This window comes from Pomacea canaliculata, linkage group LG4 (assembly GCF_003073045.1).
Source record: "Pomacea canaliculata isolate SZHN2017 linkage group LG4, ASM307304v1, whole genome shotgun sequence".
NCBI lineage: Eukaryota > Metazoa > Mollusca > Gastropoda > Architaenioglossa > Ampullariidae > Pomacea > Pomacea canaliculata.
Window position 1 is genome coordinate 33188493 of NC_037593.1, and position 13048 is coordinate 33201540.

Here is a 13048-nt window from a genome sequence, read left to right on the forward strand (position 1 = left end):
ATTTTAAATATCAATTGGTTCGCTTCTCATTAAAGCAATGCATATTAACTTCCGCAGCCTGAACTGGCCTAGCCAAAAACTTCCATAACTTGAATAATTTTAAGCCCATCAGCATGTTGAAACCATTTGAAAATTACATGGAAAGTGTAAAATTGTGTACTCCTCCCCCGTCGACCTTGCACTCCTATATTCTCCTTTCAGTATTCTGTACAGGAAACACATGTGCAATAAGTGTGACTCTGTCTCCACAGAGGGCCAGAGTGTCTTTAAAAGATTGACAAGAAATTAACATTTGGTTAAAATCAAACATCCACAGTTTTAAAAAAAATGTTCTTTTTTTGACGAATTTCCTCAATTCGAACCTTCTGTAACACAATTTTTTCCAACGGTCCCTTGAAGCTTTGACTTATAGAAGTTTGACTGTATATATAGATAACAGGTAGCCATATGGCCAACATCATGAAACATGATAAAGAAAAGAGCATAATGTAAGTAACGGAGCCTCCAGAACAGAAGTGCACAGTGGCTGAAAGGACAAATGAAAAGTGCCGAGAAACAAAGGCGTTGACAACTGCAGCTAAGGCAGCTTTCCTGTACTAGCTTCAATAAAGTAGTTCCTAGGACTTCATCAGGAGATATGTGATAAGTCAACATGAAATGAGTCTTAAGTCGCACAGAGCAGTTTCATAGTAGAGGCCGAGAAAGGTGATTAGTCAACTTCGTACCATTGGACTTGGACACTTCAAAACTTTATAACTCGCTCAATTTTAGGACTAAAAGAACAACTTTATTATCAAAAAAAAGGTCAAAACCTGAACATTTTACTAATATACAATTTGCGAAATTCCGACTTGAGACTCGTCCCTGTGGTGGTGGATCACATATATGTTCAAAGAAAAAAATGTTAGCTACAGAATGATTTGTAGTGAAACAAGTCTCATAACTCACCATATCCAGAGGTGAGGAAACCGGAGAAATGGAATCAAAAGAAGTGCTGGCAAGGGCGCAAGGAGATGTGGGTGGTGACATACTTGACAAGCCTACACCAGCAGGAGGTGGACTCTTAGGACATATGCTTGTGACAGGTGAGGGAGCAAGCTCTGGCCCTAGAAAGAAAAAAACTGGTTATCCTGTAACCAAAACTGTCAATTCTGAACTGAAACCAGTCAATGCTATCAAAACCTGGCTTGATAAGCTATATAAAATTAAAAACAAATCAAGTATTTTTTAACAATAAGCTATACCATGTTGGCATATACTTAAACATCAAACTATTAAATACTTCTTTAACTCAAGTGTAATATTAGAAATAAATTTCACAGTAACTCAATGCAGAATTTATTCTATTTTCAAATTCAGCAGTTCCTTAAATAAATGGCATGTAGCTCTTGGGGGGAAAAAAATACGATTTTTGGTAGAGAATTCCTTTCTTTGAGTAACAAGATCATCCTAACAGCTACCTCTCAATTTCAGCTGTCCACTCTTGTTTGGCCACAAATGACCAATAAAGAGAACACAAAATCAAGCAACTCCCCTTCCCTCCATCCCTTCCTGCCTAGCTAGTGAGTTTATCTCTCCAATTTTTCATCATAGCTGAGAAAGAGTTCCACAGCAGGGAACTGGGTGTCATTTGGCAAGTACTTCAATATTTTACAACCAAATATGGTATTTCTTCTTTATAACCATGCCAGATGATATGACCATATGGAGAATAAACAGGTGATGGGAGTGGTTGCCTTGAAGAAAGCATACTGCCTCTGCGGCAAAACATTTTTAAACACACTTCAATTCCAGCTAGATTGCAGAATAACATGCACAAAGCTTGCATTAAATCCAGAAGCCTGTCCAAATCTAGCTCTAGGATGTAGGTAGACCTGAAGACCCAGCGAGGCCAATAAAACCTAGGCTGGTAAGGAGAAAGACCGATCCATCCATGTTAAACTCTTGGTCAGGTCAGAGGAAAAGGTATGAAAACTGAGTCGATGAGATGACTATGATCAAGAAGCAGGTCTTCCAGGAAGCTTAAAGGTTTACGGGCAGGGGTGTTCAGGAACATGAGGACCCACATGAGATTCTAAAAGGGAAACAGTAAGCAACATATTTATTGGTCTGACAAAGAAGTCAAAAGAATCTCTGTTAGAGCACATCCAACAGCCTCAAATGATGAAGGTATCGAATAGCATAGCTCTACAGCCTCTCACTGTAATATGCGCCAAGGCTTTGACACTGATGGGCCGCAGCAGGAAATCCACTACATGAGCTGAAGACAGTTCCACGACTCCAGGCCCTGTTTAAGTCTCCCACTCTTGAACATCCTCCACTTGCCCTCATACACCTCTTAAGCGGAGGTCATCTAAGCAATCTCTTCTCCTGACACAGTTCATCCCTTACCGCGGGCACCCAACTGTCCTTGGAGCAGGAACAACAAACATCAAACAGTGAGTGCAACCGGCAAGTGGTACAGTAAAGACAGCCAGTTGGAGTGTTGGCAGGGGATTTGCAACAAACGAAACAATACTCCTTTGTGTTGCAACAAAACCTGCATGCAGTAAAACAGGTAGCAAAATCCTGACTAATGTGGTCAAACCCAGGCAAAAAACTGGAAAGGTAAACTCACTAACCGGCCAGGAAGGGATGAGGGCGAGTTAGTTATTTTGTATTTTCCCTGTTTACTGATCATTTCAGGCCAATCTGAAGTGGACAGCTGGAATTGCAAGACAGCTAGTAAAGTGATCTCTATGCTCTCATCATCCAACCATTCACCATGCTCTTTTCCCCATCCTACCATCCACTATGATCTCCACACCATCCAATCATCCACTATGCTCTCCCCACCATCCATTATGCTCTCCTCACGACTATGCTATGCTGTCCTCATCATCCACTATGCTCTCATCATCCTACCATCCAATATGCTCTTCCCACCATCCTATCATCTACTATGATCTCCCTACCCCTTACATGCACAAAATCACATCCTGTGAAACAACCCTCACCTGAAGTGACGGTTGATGTGTTTGGTGAAAATCGTAAGACATCCTTCAGAGTGGATGTGCTGGCCCCTAAGGCTGTGCTAGCTGCTGCCAGGAGAACACTTGTTGCAAAATCAGGTCTGGCCTAGAAATCACAGACAGCATCAAATGCACACACTTCTAATACAAGCTTACATAGTATGATCACTGCTCACTACCAAATAGCTAAAAACTAAAAACAAATAGCTGCCCACCATTATTTATTAACCATGACAATAGACCTCAACCAGAGAAACCCCCCAACATGATAATATGCTGAACAAGATCCTGACACACAATTACACAGTATCAAAGCAAAACCTCTGATGAACATGTACACATACTTGACAATAAGAAAGGAGAGATGTGCACACACAACACACAAACAAATTAAGAAAAGAATCAGACACAAGTTCCACTGATGCGAAATGGAAGCCTGGTCACACAATAGAGAACAAAGCATACATAGTTTACCTTTGTAAACTCAGCAGCTATTGTAACTGGCAGCTTCATGGCTTGATTAGTGGAGTTGACAGACACTGTAGAGACAGTGGGAACTGATGCCAGCGGCACCTGTTGAACTGTGTTAGGCACTGCAGGCAAAATAGGCGTGAAGTTGGATGATGCTAAGGATGCTGACAGAGCTGCACTAGATGCCGGCTCTTTTTTAACACTGATGATTGCACCAGGATAGGTTCCTGCAGACAAAATAAATGGTGAAGTTTTAATTTGAAAAAAAAAAAAGGTCAAAGATAACACTATCTTGCTGTTTGTTCATGTGTAACTAATTAAAATCATTTAAATACCAATGATGTGTGTAATGAGTTGCCCCTGATTATTTCATGTACGAATGGTGTCTTGTGTCTGACATCTTGTGTGCGCCATTTGTTCCACGTCACTTCAAGCAGAAAAAGACATCATATATGTGAAAAGCAGTTGCTCTCTAATGGCCGACTGAGCGGGAAAACACAATGATCTTCGTCCACCATCTTCTTTATGACTCTCTCAGTGGTATTCCTCTGAACTTTTGATTCACCTACAAATCTCTTCATCCTCATTGTTATCTGCAGGAGCTCATCGAGCTTTATGTTGCGTGTGTAATATGACGTGTGTATATGCAAGGTACGTGTACCTTCGTCTTATTACGTGTAAAATGAATCTAGTGAAATCAACTCTTGATTACAAGAAAGGTATCACAAGGAATGAACTGTGGTATTCAGCAACATATACATCATGTGACCCTGCAAGAGGAGGCAAAAGGCTGTTCCTTCCTGTACTCCCAAGAATTTATCTTGTAAGGCAGAGCCAACCATCTCAAACTTGCTACCAAAGAGGTGGCATCCAGGCAACATCATTATTCCCTCAAGCAAAAAAAAAAATTAAACCCCTGGCTTTCTGATCCTAGTCCAAACGTTCAGGTCTCTAGATGTAGACGACTAAAATGTACATTTCCACATAAGATAAAATTGTCAAATTAAGAATGGTTTGATCTGTAAACAACAATAATTCATGAAGAAGTAAAGGAGTTTACAACAGACCTTTTGTAAGCAGCTGTGCAAGGTAAGTGCTCTGTGTGGGGGGAGTGCCAGTTGGGGAGGACGTAGGAGTTGATGGTGGGGCTGGAGCAATGGTGCGTGGTTTCCGTGGCAACTGCACTGGCTTGCCCTGCAGACAAAATGTTTTGACATCTATTTAATTCTTTACTTCATGAACATTCTAGAGGTTACTTCATGGATTATACTGACTGTACAAACTATGGAGCATCAGTGAAAGTATTTGAATATAAATTTAAAAAGTGAATACATATGCTCTGAAAAGATTTTTGGGTGTGGGTCCATGTGTTCCTAACATGGTTATTTTGGAAGATACCCACTTTTCATTAACGTATATGTAAGTCGTGCATTCCCGATACATGATGCTCTTGTCAGTATTCTATTTCCATGAAACTAAGGGCAAAAGGTTAAAGTGGGGGAAAAAAAATACCAGGAAACTTTTATGACCGGAATATATTCGTGGCATAAATGGGTGGGGTTGGAGAGGGAGGAAAGATCTAGAAACAAGTGTATGCTGCCTGTATGGATGGGGTTGGAGGTGACAAAAGCGAAAGCATTTGCAGATTTGTTAAGCAGATATTACAGTCTATCATCTTCTATCCTTGTTATTGCAATCTAAATCATAGGTGAAAGCTTCAAGATTTTACTATCAGAACTTTTAAGATCATCAGGAGTCATCATTACTTGCAGATTCTAGTGATGTAATTTTATTCCAAGGTATTTCCCAGTTTTCATTTTATTTTGCTATATAGTAATTGGATTTCAATTTTGCATCTTCAAAGAATTATTTTTTTCAGCGAGATTCATTTCTTTCACTCACACATCAGAATTTCATTAAACTGAGAGTCAATTGCTACTGAGTTGGAGAAAACAAATTCAGCCATTTTGACGACAGCAGAAGCAGTCATTGCTATGGGTACAAATTAATCAGATCCTGTTTTAAATTTTTAACCAAAAACTACTATATAAGGCAACAGCAATGAACCATTTGGAAAAAAAGGTGACACATAAAAGTTGAAAACTTCTTTGGGACTGTTTATAGCTTAGGCCTTTCATTCACATAGCAAGTGAGAGGAAAGAATGCTGATTCCAATGATAATACAATGCCAGGATTTGCAAAACCATCGTGTGCATCATCATGGCTTAAGAGCATTGTTTTTTCAGCATCAGTGCAGAAAATCTGCAAAGAATGGTGTGGAAAATAAATTTATATAGCATCAAAATGCTAATTTTTCAAAAAATCATATTTGAACCTTATATATTATATAGCAAAGTATTTATTTTTGGTGTTGTTTAAAATTTAACCACGGCACCCAAAAATTGCGATTTTCTTGTGCTGCCTCTCACCTTTAGAAAACTTTTTAAAGTTTTTAAAATGGGAAAAAGTAACATTTTAACTACAAAGACAGATTAACGATCTGCAAGATCACCATGAAAACTATTCATTAAGGGTCAAACAATGCATAAAAATAATTAAGAGAAACAAGAAAGATTTTATTGCAACAAATGCTGATAACAAAGACTAACAACAACGTGGTGGACAATGAATGTTTGATATTTATTGAAATTTTTACACACCTTGTGATTCCTTGTCTTATAAGAGCCCTTCCATGGAACACATGCATGCATGCACACACAAACACTTTAAAATATTAACAAAGTGCAAACCTGTGGGACCACAAAGCCATCTTTCTTCTGTGTCAATCCAGAGTTGTTACTGGAGTGACTGCTGGTCCCAAATGCTTGTCCTGGAGATGAGGACATGTTCAAGGTACTTTTAGCACTTTTAGGAACCATCTGTGGCTTTGCTGCTTTAGCCAGTGACACCGGTGACTTCTGCAAGCCTTGAGACACCTGCACTCTCACGGGAGGTGCAGCAGGGGAAAGAGGAACCACTTGAGGAACGGTGGACTGGGTCAGTCCCAGATCACACAGATTGACTGTCTGCACAACAGGTTGAGTAATAGTGGCTGCTGCCTTGTTGCCTGAATTCAGTGCTATCACTAGAGGTGTTTGCTCCATGCATTTAGGCAAGTCAAAAATAGATGGCTGTGGAGAATTAGAGTAAGTCTGCTTGCTTGACAGTTCATCCAGGAACATGGTAGCATCTGCTGAAAAAGGAGGACTGACTGTTGATGCAAGCCCACCAGAGGATGAGAGTGTGTTGTTGCCACTGTTGTTGGAGGTCAAGGCTGCCAGTGCCGTCAGCATGTTAATACCAACATTACTATTTCCTCCACCACTGAACATTGCGTCAACAGACCCCAACACAGAAGTGGAAAGCTGGTTCTGCTGCAAAAAAAAAAAACAACAAAAAACGGGGCAGGCATTGGACAAAACTCTAGCACATGCTTCTATATTCTCCCTCACCATTAAAATCTGCAAACTCTCAAAATCCACCCAAAACGCTATAGCAAAAGATAGACTTTACTGGCATTCCAATTAAAATACTGCTGTTAGCAATTAATCTTTACACCTTCATTAAAATTAAGCAAAAAAGCAAATACCTGCATACGAGACTGGTTATAATCCATGGTAGTGCTCACATCAGACAAGATACTGGTGGAGGTAGGCACAAATGATGAACTGGATGTTGTTCTTGATGAAGTCAGCAGTTCTGATGATAAACCAGGCAACAAATCACTGGCTGGTTACTAAGAAGCACTTGATGGGTTCTCTACGATCTCCATCATAAAGACAATAACGACTAAACATTCCATCTGTTTCCCCTTCAATAACACAATTTTAACCTTAATGATTGGTTTACAGTACAATTCTTTGAAAATTCTTGAGCATCTGTGATAATAACTTCTTACTTTAATAAACTCACCACTAGTCTTGTCAGCAGCAAATATGGTTGTATATGATATTCAAAAAAAGCCTAAAATGGTAAAATATTGAAAAAAATAAGCTTTTCTAATTTGTAACTTTATCACTACAACTGCCTTCTTCATTGCGTTCTGCTGCAAAACCATCCCTTTGCAAGTTTCTCGACTAACTGTGACTGCCATTTTTCTAGGAGTATGTAATCAAGAGATCTAAGCTTTCAAAAACCATATTTTAAAAAAGGGTTGTCAAATTTGTCAAAAAAAAAAATAAATAAATAAAATAAGGCCCTTTTTAACAGAGAACATTTGACTAAATTTGGGAGTTTTCTTACAGCAATCATATCAATTAATATTGATATTAATTAACAGGGTGATTATATAAAAACTAGCAAACTTGGTCAATGTTCCTCCATGTTTTCACATTTAATAAGAGCTCCAAGGTTTTCCTCCGAAACCCATTTTTCTGCTCTTCTGATATTAACATGATTAAAATGGAAATTAACATAAAGCACAAAAATGTTCACACAGGCGATCACCACAGAATGCATTAAACTCCTAAATCCCCCTTTTCTTCATACTCTCTCGGCGCTTACCCCACCGGTGGGGGATGAAACAGCTTCTTTTTTTAGGCTTGCGCGCCAACCTTCTGTGATGGATGCATTGTTGTATTTTTTAAAGACATGTACAACTCGTAAATGAACGAATACACAAGGGAGAAAACACGGGAACCTTTAGGACTTGTTCCTCCAACGATTACTTCCCTTTAAAGGCTGAAAAATTCAATTAATCAGGTGTTTCCTCGTGTTTTCTACCACTGTATGGTTTGTTTACACGTGAGCGCCAGATTGACATTCGTTGGGGTCGCTCGATTTGACGTGGATTTGTACTCAAACAACAGAAAATGAGAAGAAAACAGTAATATTTAAATTCTAATGTATATTCAAATAAAATATGATCTTGTTTGGTACTTTATGCTTGTATATATTATGTAAAAAAAATTTTCTTAATTTCTGACATGAGGCCTTCCACTCGGACTGTGAATGGTCTTCTCTATACAGTTACTATCTTTGATGTGAGCTTACTACAAGAAATCAGAACATATAATTCTTGAAATTAACACCACGCAAATGTGTTTAAAATGCTCTTTTAAACGGCGTATCACATATATTTGTCTTTTTTGTAGTTTAACAGATATACATTTTTTAATACGGGTGAAAATTTGCTTCTCAGGCAGTTGGTGCTGCGTAGTGATTTTTTTTTTTTCGCGCGGCTCTGTACCTTCTTAGTGTACCGATAATAATATTATTAAATGCATCAATCTGATTTTTTTGTGTGGACAAGATCAATGTTTATTCATTTCTAGTTTATATACAGTTATCAAAGTGTGATTCCTGGAGGTGTAACTTGTGCTAGCATGATATATCCTGTGCAACCCCGTGTGAACATTTTTTGAAAATTCCATTACACCTACCTAATTTGCTTTGGATTACCTAATAAGTGACTGTTTATGCAGGATTCAAAAGTAAACATTTTTGTTTCACACAGTTTGATCTCTTATTATTAGTTTCAATAATTTTTCTATCTCTTACAGTTATAATTTTATGATTTTTTGAAATTGGTCAATTTCCATGCGAAGGGAAAAAGCGTGACCTAGTTAAAGCCTGACAGCGCGAAAGAGTTCAAAGCCAATAATACAATCAGTTTGGTTAGAATCATTATATCTTGGAGACTCTTTAACTTCATGACAAGAGAAATAAATCCAAGCTGGAGAAAGAAACTGACCATGCATAGTGTCAATATCCATGAAGTCCTCAAGATTGGGCTGTAGCTGAACAAGCCCAGGTTGGATGAGATCAGCACAAGTGAAACCACCTGCAAACATATTATGCAGTTTACATCTGTGATATGTCTCCTTTTTGTACATGTGCTAATATTCCCTCCCACCAAAATCCCTCAACATAATACATGTCAATTTGCACTTTTATTTTTAAAGTATTTTTCCTTGTCTGTTCAAAATGACTGCAATGCTCACCCAATTCACGAGGGTTGGGAAAAGGAAAAGGTTGGTTGAGGTTTGAGAAGAAGTTATCTGTAAAGTCCATGTCCATCAGGTCAGTGTTCAGGAGGCTGAGGTCAGTTGATGACAGCTGCACGTTGCGTGGAAAGCCACTAACATCCTTGACTCTTTCCAACAGCTCATCATCGGTCAGGTGCTAACATAAAACATCACTACAGATGCCACGAGCAGTTTGCCAAGTGTTTCTTTTTAAGAAGAAAAATTAATTCAACAGAACTGTAAGTGTCGATAATCAAATTCAACTGAAAACCGCTGTTATTTTTCTGAAAAGAAAGTTGTCACCCCTATCTAAAAACAATGAAGACAGCAGACAGTATCTTTTACCTCACTCAAAGGAAAGAGGCGTGATGGTGATTCAGGCAGTTTCCGCAAAATCCGGTCTCGAAAATACCGACGCCATTTCTTGTACTCCTTTGTAACTGTGTCTAGTCTGCGTTTCCAGTACTTGCCCTCCAAAACAACTGCCTGGAACAACACAGATGAATGCTACAGATTTTCAATAACTACTGTTTCATAAGCCATGCTAGTATTAGCAACAAATCGGTCCAGAGGAGGCTTGGAGAAAGGCTTGTCATTTAAGCCTGTCTTTGTTGTATGCTTAAAGAAAAAGGTCACAGAAGAACCTATAAAACTGTACAAGTCAGGTTGCACCAAGGTATGCTGCTCAAGACACAAAAATGACAACTGAGTTCTTGTCATGTCTTGTTCTAGTCTTTCCTCTCTACCACAGACACTTAGCATCACTAATACTGCTACTAAAAACAAGTCTCACTAGTATACTGCAATATTCTAGTCTACAGGCAAGCTCACTGCACTGTACACATTTTAATAATTCACAACAATCACAGTCAATGGTGTAAAACAAAGAACATTGCAAAGACTTTAGCCATAAGACTGATTGCCACAGACTAAAAGCAGAGATGCTTTTGGGAAAATCTGCAGAAAATAGGAATCGCCAGATGTTATCAGAATCTTAAAATGTATTTCCATTTAACTCAGCTATTGCTGTTAAAAACTTGTATTAAATATTAAAAGAACTTAATTTAATATACCTCAGGCTTAGTGTGAATATCATCAGACAATGGTGTTGCAAACTGGCAGACAATAGGTCTTCTCTGATAAATGTCTGCACACAAATCATTGATGATATGACATAAAAGAAATACTAACATAAAAAATTTGAAGCACATTAACACAAACACTTGTTTCATTAAAATACATCTTTACTATTTCTTTTCTTTCATCTACTGGCTTTATCAGTAACTCTTTTTAAACACTTAGCATAATTAACCTACTATACTGTACAGTTATAAACTGTATTACAATAGTCTTTATACTGTCTAAATTTAAAAAATACATCTTTATTGTCTATTTCTATGTAACAGAGATAGAAATTTTTCTTTATTGAGAGCTTGTGAACTAGCCAACTAAGCAATGAACTAAACAACATGCCATTGCATCCCACACACCCATACAATTACTATACTCTTAACCCCCCAATTCCTCCTAGCAATAATTATCACACACACACACACGTGCGCGCGGTATATTTGTTCATCCTGTTCAAGTGTGATATTGCAGCAGGCATAAAGGACTTGGCCAAAGCACTCTTCTTGACAACCAGGTGTTTCTATCTATGGCCAGAGGGAAGAGTTTGGAGATATGTGAGTGTGTACATAAGAGTGAGAGCAATTAAAAGCTGATGTGCTACTACTGACTCTCTCACAATGCTGTGAATAAATTCTTCAATCTGGACACAATCAGACAGTAAGTGCAAGTTTACTGTCATCCAAGTTGTTGAGTGAGTTGGATATATTTAAACTCAAAGGAAAACCAAAGTTCAAGAACCTAAAAGTTTAAACTGTAGAGAAGTCAGGCTTAATCATCAAGGTTTGGTTGCATGACGATAATGATAACAGCAAGCTTTGATCACAATAAACAGTTTCAACTCACACTGCATGTGCCACTCTCGCCAGATGATGTTATTTAGCCGCACACGGTCCTTTACTGTCAAGTGCATTCCACGGAAAGGTTTCCATTTTGGAGATGTTATCTTGCCACTGAAACAGTTGCATGTGGTCTATGATTTGAGTTTATCCACAGACACATGTGTGATGTTTACTTGGGACAGAAGACAAAAGATGACAATGCCAGCCCCTAAGGCATCACACAATTATTAGTCGTACGTCTGTGCACACATGCAAGTGCATACAAGTGTATGTGTACAAACACACACAACTGCATGATGACTGCCTTCATAAGGAAATGAGGTATGGTGATTTAGTACACTTGTTCTAGTTTTCTACAACTGTTGGTTGGTCCTTTAATGCTTTAGCAGTTAAAATTACACAGTAAATGGGCTGGGCTCCATTTAATGGTATTCAAAATAGTTTGAGTAAGCTTGTTTAAAGGTATTTAATCTCAAGTGGCTTCAACCCTACTTTTCATGTTTAATGCTTTAGTTTACTTTCTCCTACACAAACCCTTCCAAAGGAGATCAGCACAGTTGCAGTTGTAATAAAATCTTATGACTGCTATGATGGAGCTACCTGAGCTTGTCACACTCAGTTGGAGACAACCATTCTGGAGTCATTACTGGCAAGCCCTGTAAGCTAATACAGCAAAAAACTACAGGTGTACATATTTTTCACTTTGTGCTTTTCTATTAACAATGCAGCCTGTTCTATTTTCAGTGTCTTAATGAGGACTACAGAAATGTAAAATAAAACAGCAACACAGAAGGCTGAATTCTGATCTGATATTTTTCTCATTCTTAATAAGAATTTTTGTCATTTGCTCTCAAAATGCCAAATGCAATCACCAGCTGATGTTCTACTTCTCAATTTTCCATTTGCCAAATATGTTTCATTCAGATTCAACAGGTGTGTTAACTGAGATTCACAGCCTAAATGTGAAACAAATATCTGATATGTGCCAGTTTAGCCATGACAACATTACTGGGAAAGATACATAGCCTATAGTAAGAGGTGGAGAGTACAAACCTAAAATGTAGATGGTACAGCCTAACCCCCTTTGTTCTAGGTCAAAACCAAGTCCCCTCCCTCTTCCTCTTTTTTTTCTTCTTTTCCCAATCATAGACCTTAAGCAAGCATGATAACTGTACTTCCTGCTGTGAAGTGAATGAACTTACTTCACAGCTAAAAGCAATTATGTCTAAATTTCCCATGTCACACCAAATGTGATTGCCAAACCTTGGCTGCTAATCCTTTTTTTTTTTTTAAAGATTTTTCATCATATTTGAAATGTTTTATCTGGATGTGTAACTTGTAATGTGTTTATGATGTGCTTTAATAGGTAGAATATGATCCTATGTTTGCTTTAAATAAAGAACTTTCCAAATGTTGATTATTATTAATTTGACTGTTAATAAATGTGCTGTATTTTATGGGCAGCACTTGCAATGTTTGCAATTACAAGTGGATTTTCTTGTGTTCTGTATGTAGTTTCCGTGAAATGTCAGCAGTCAAAGTACAAATGTGCTAATAATGCACAAAAGGTGCACAGGTCTCAGCCCTATACTACTCTTGAGGTGTGTCACAGATACTGAGCTACTGACAT

At 38.1% G+C, this 13048-nt stretch overlaps 1 protein-coding gene across 3 annotated transcripts in view; it reads right to left on the bottom strand.

The window, feature by feature from the left end:
* The window catches only part of LOC112561801 (MLX-interacting protein-like), a 33408-nt gene that overhangs the window by 13623 nt on the left and 6737 nt on the right, over nucleotides 1–13048 (bottom strand). For 2 of the 3 annotated variants that reach the window (XM_025234537.1, XM_025234534.1), the window contains exons 2-12: nucleotides 11423–11529; nucleotides 10522–10595; nucleotides 9794–9934; nucleotides 9425–9605; nucleotides 9175–9264; nucleotides 7072–7181; nucleotides 6233–6856; nucleotides 4550–4676; nucleotides 3486–3709; nucleotides 2997–3117; nucleotides 949–1106 (exon numbers count right to left, since the gene is read on the bottom strand). In XM_025234537.1, the coding sequence (XP_025090322.1) occupies nucleotides 949–1106; nucleotides 2997–3117; nucleotides 3486–3709; nucleotides 4550–4676; nucleotides 6233–6856; nucleotides 7072–7181; nucleotides 9175–9264; nucleotides 9425–9605; nucleotides 9794–9934; nucleotides 10522–10595; nucleotides 11423–11529 (1957 nt within the window). The remainder of the gene's footprint in view (nucleotides 1–948; nucleotides 1107–2996; nucleotides 3118–3485; nucleotides 3710–4549; nucleotides 4677–6232; nucleotides 6857–7071; nucleotides 7182–9174; nucleotides 9265–9424; nucleotides 9606–9793; nucleotides 9935–10521; nucleotides 10596–11422; nucleotides 11530–13048) is intronic. The other variant, XM_025234536.1, reaches the window with a different exon arrangement.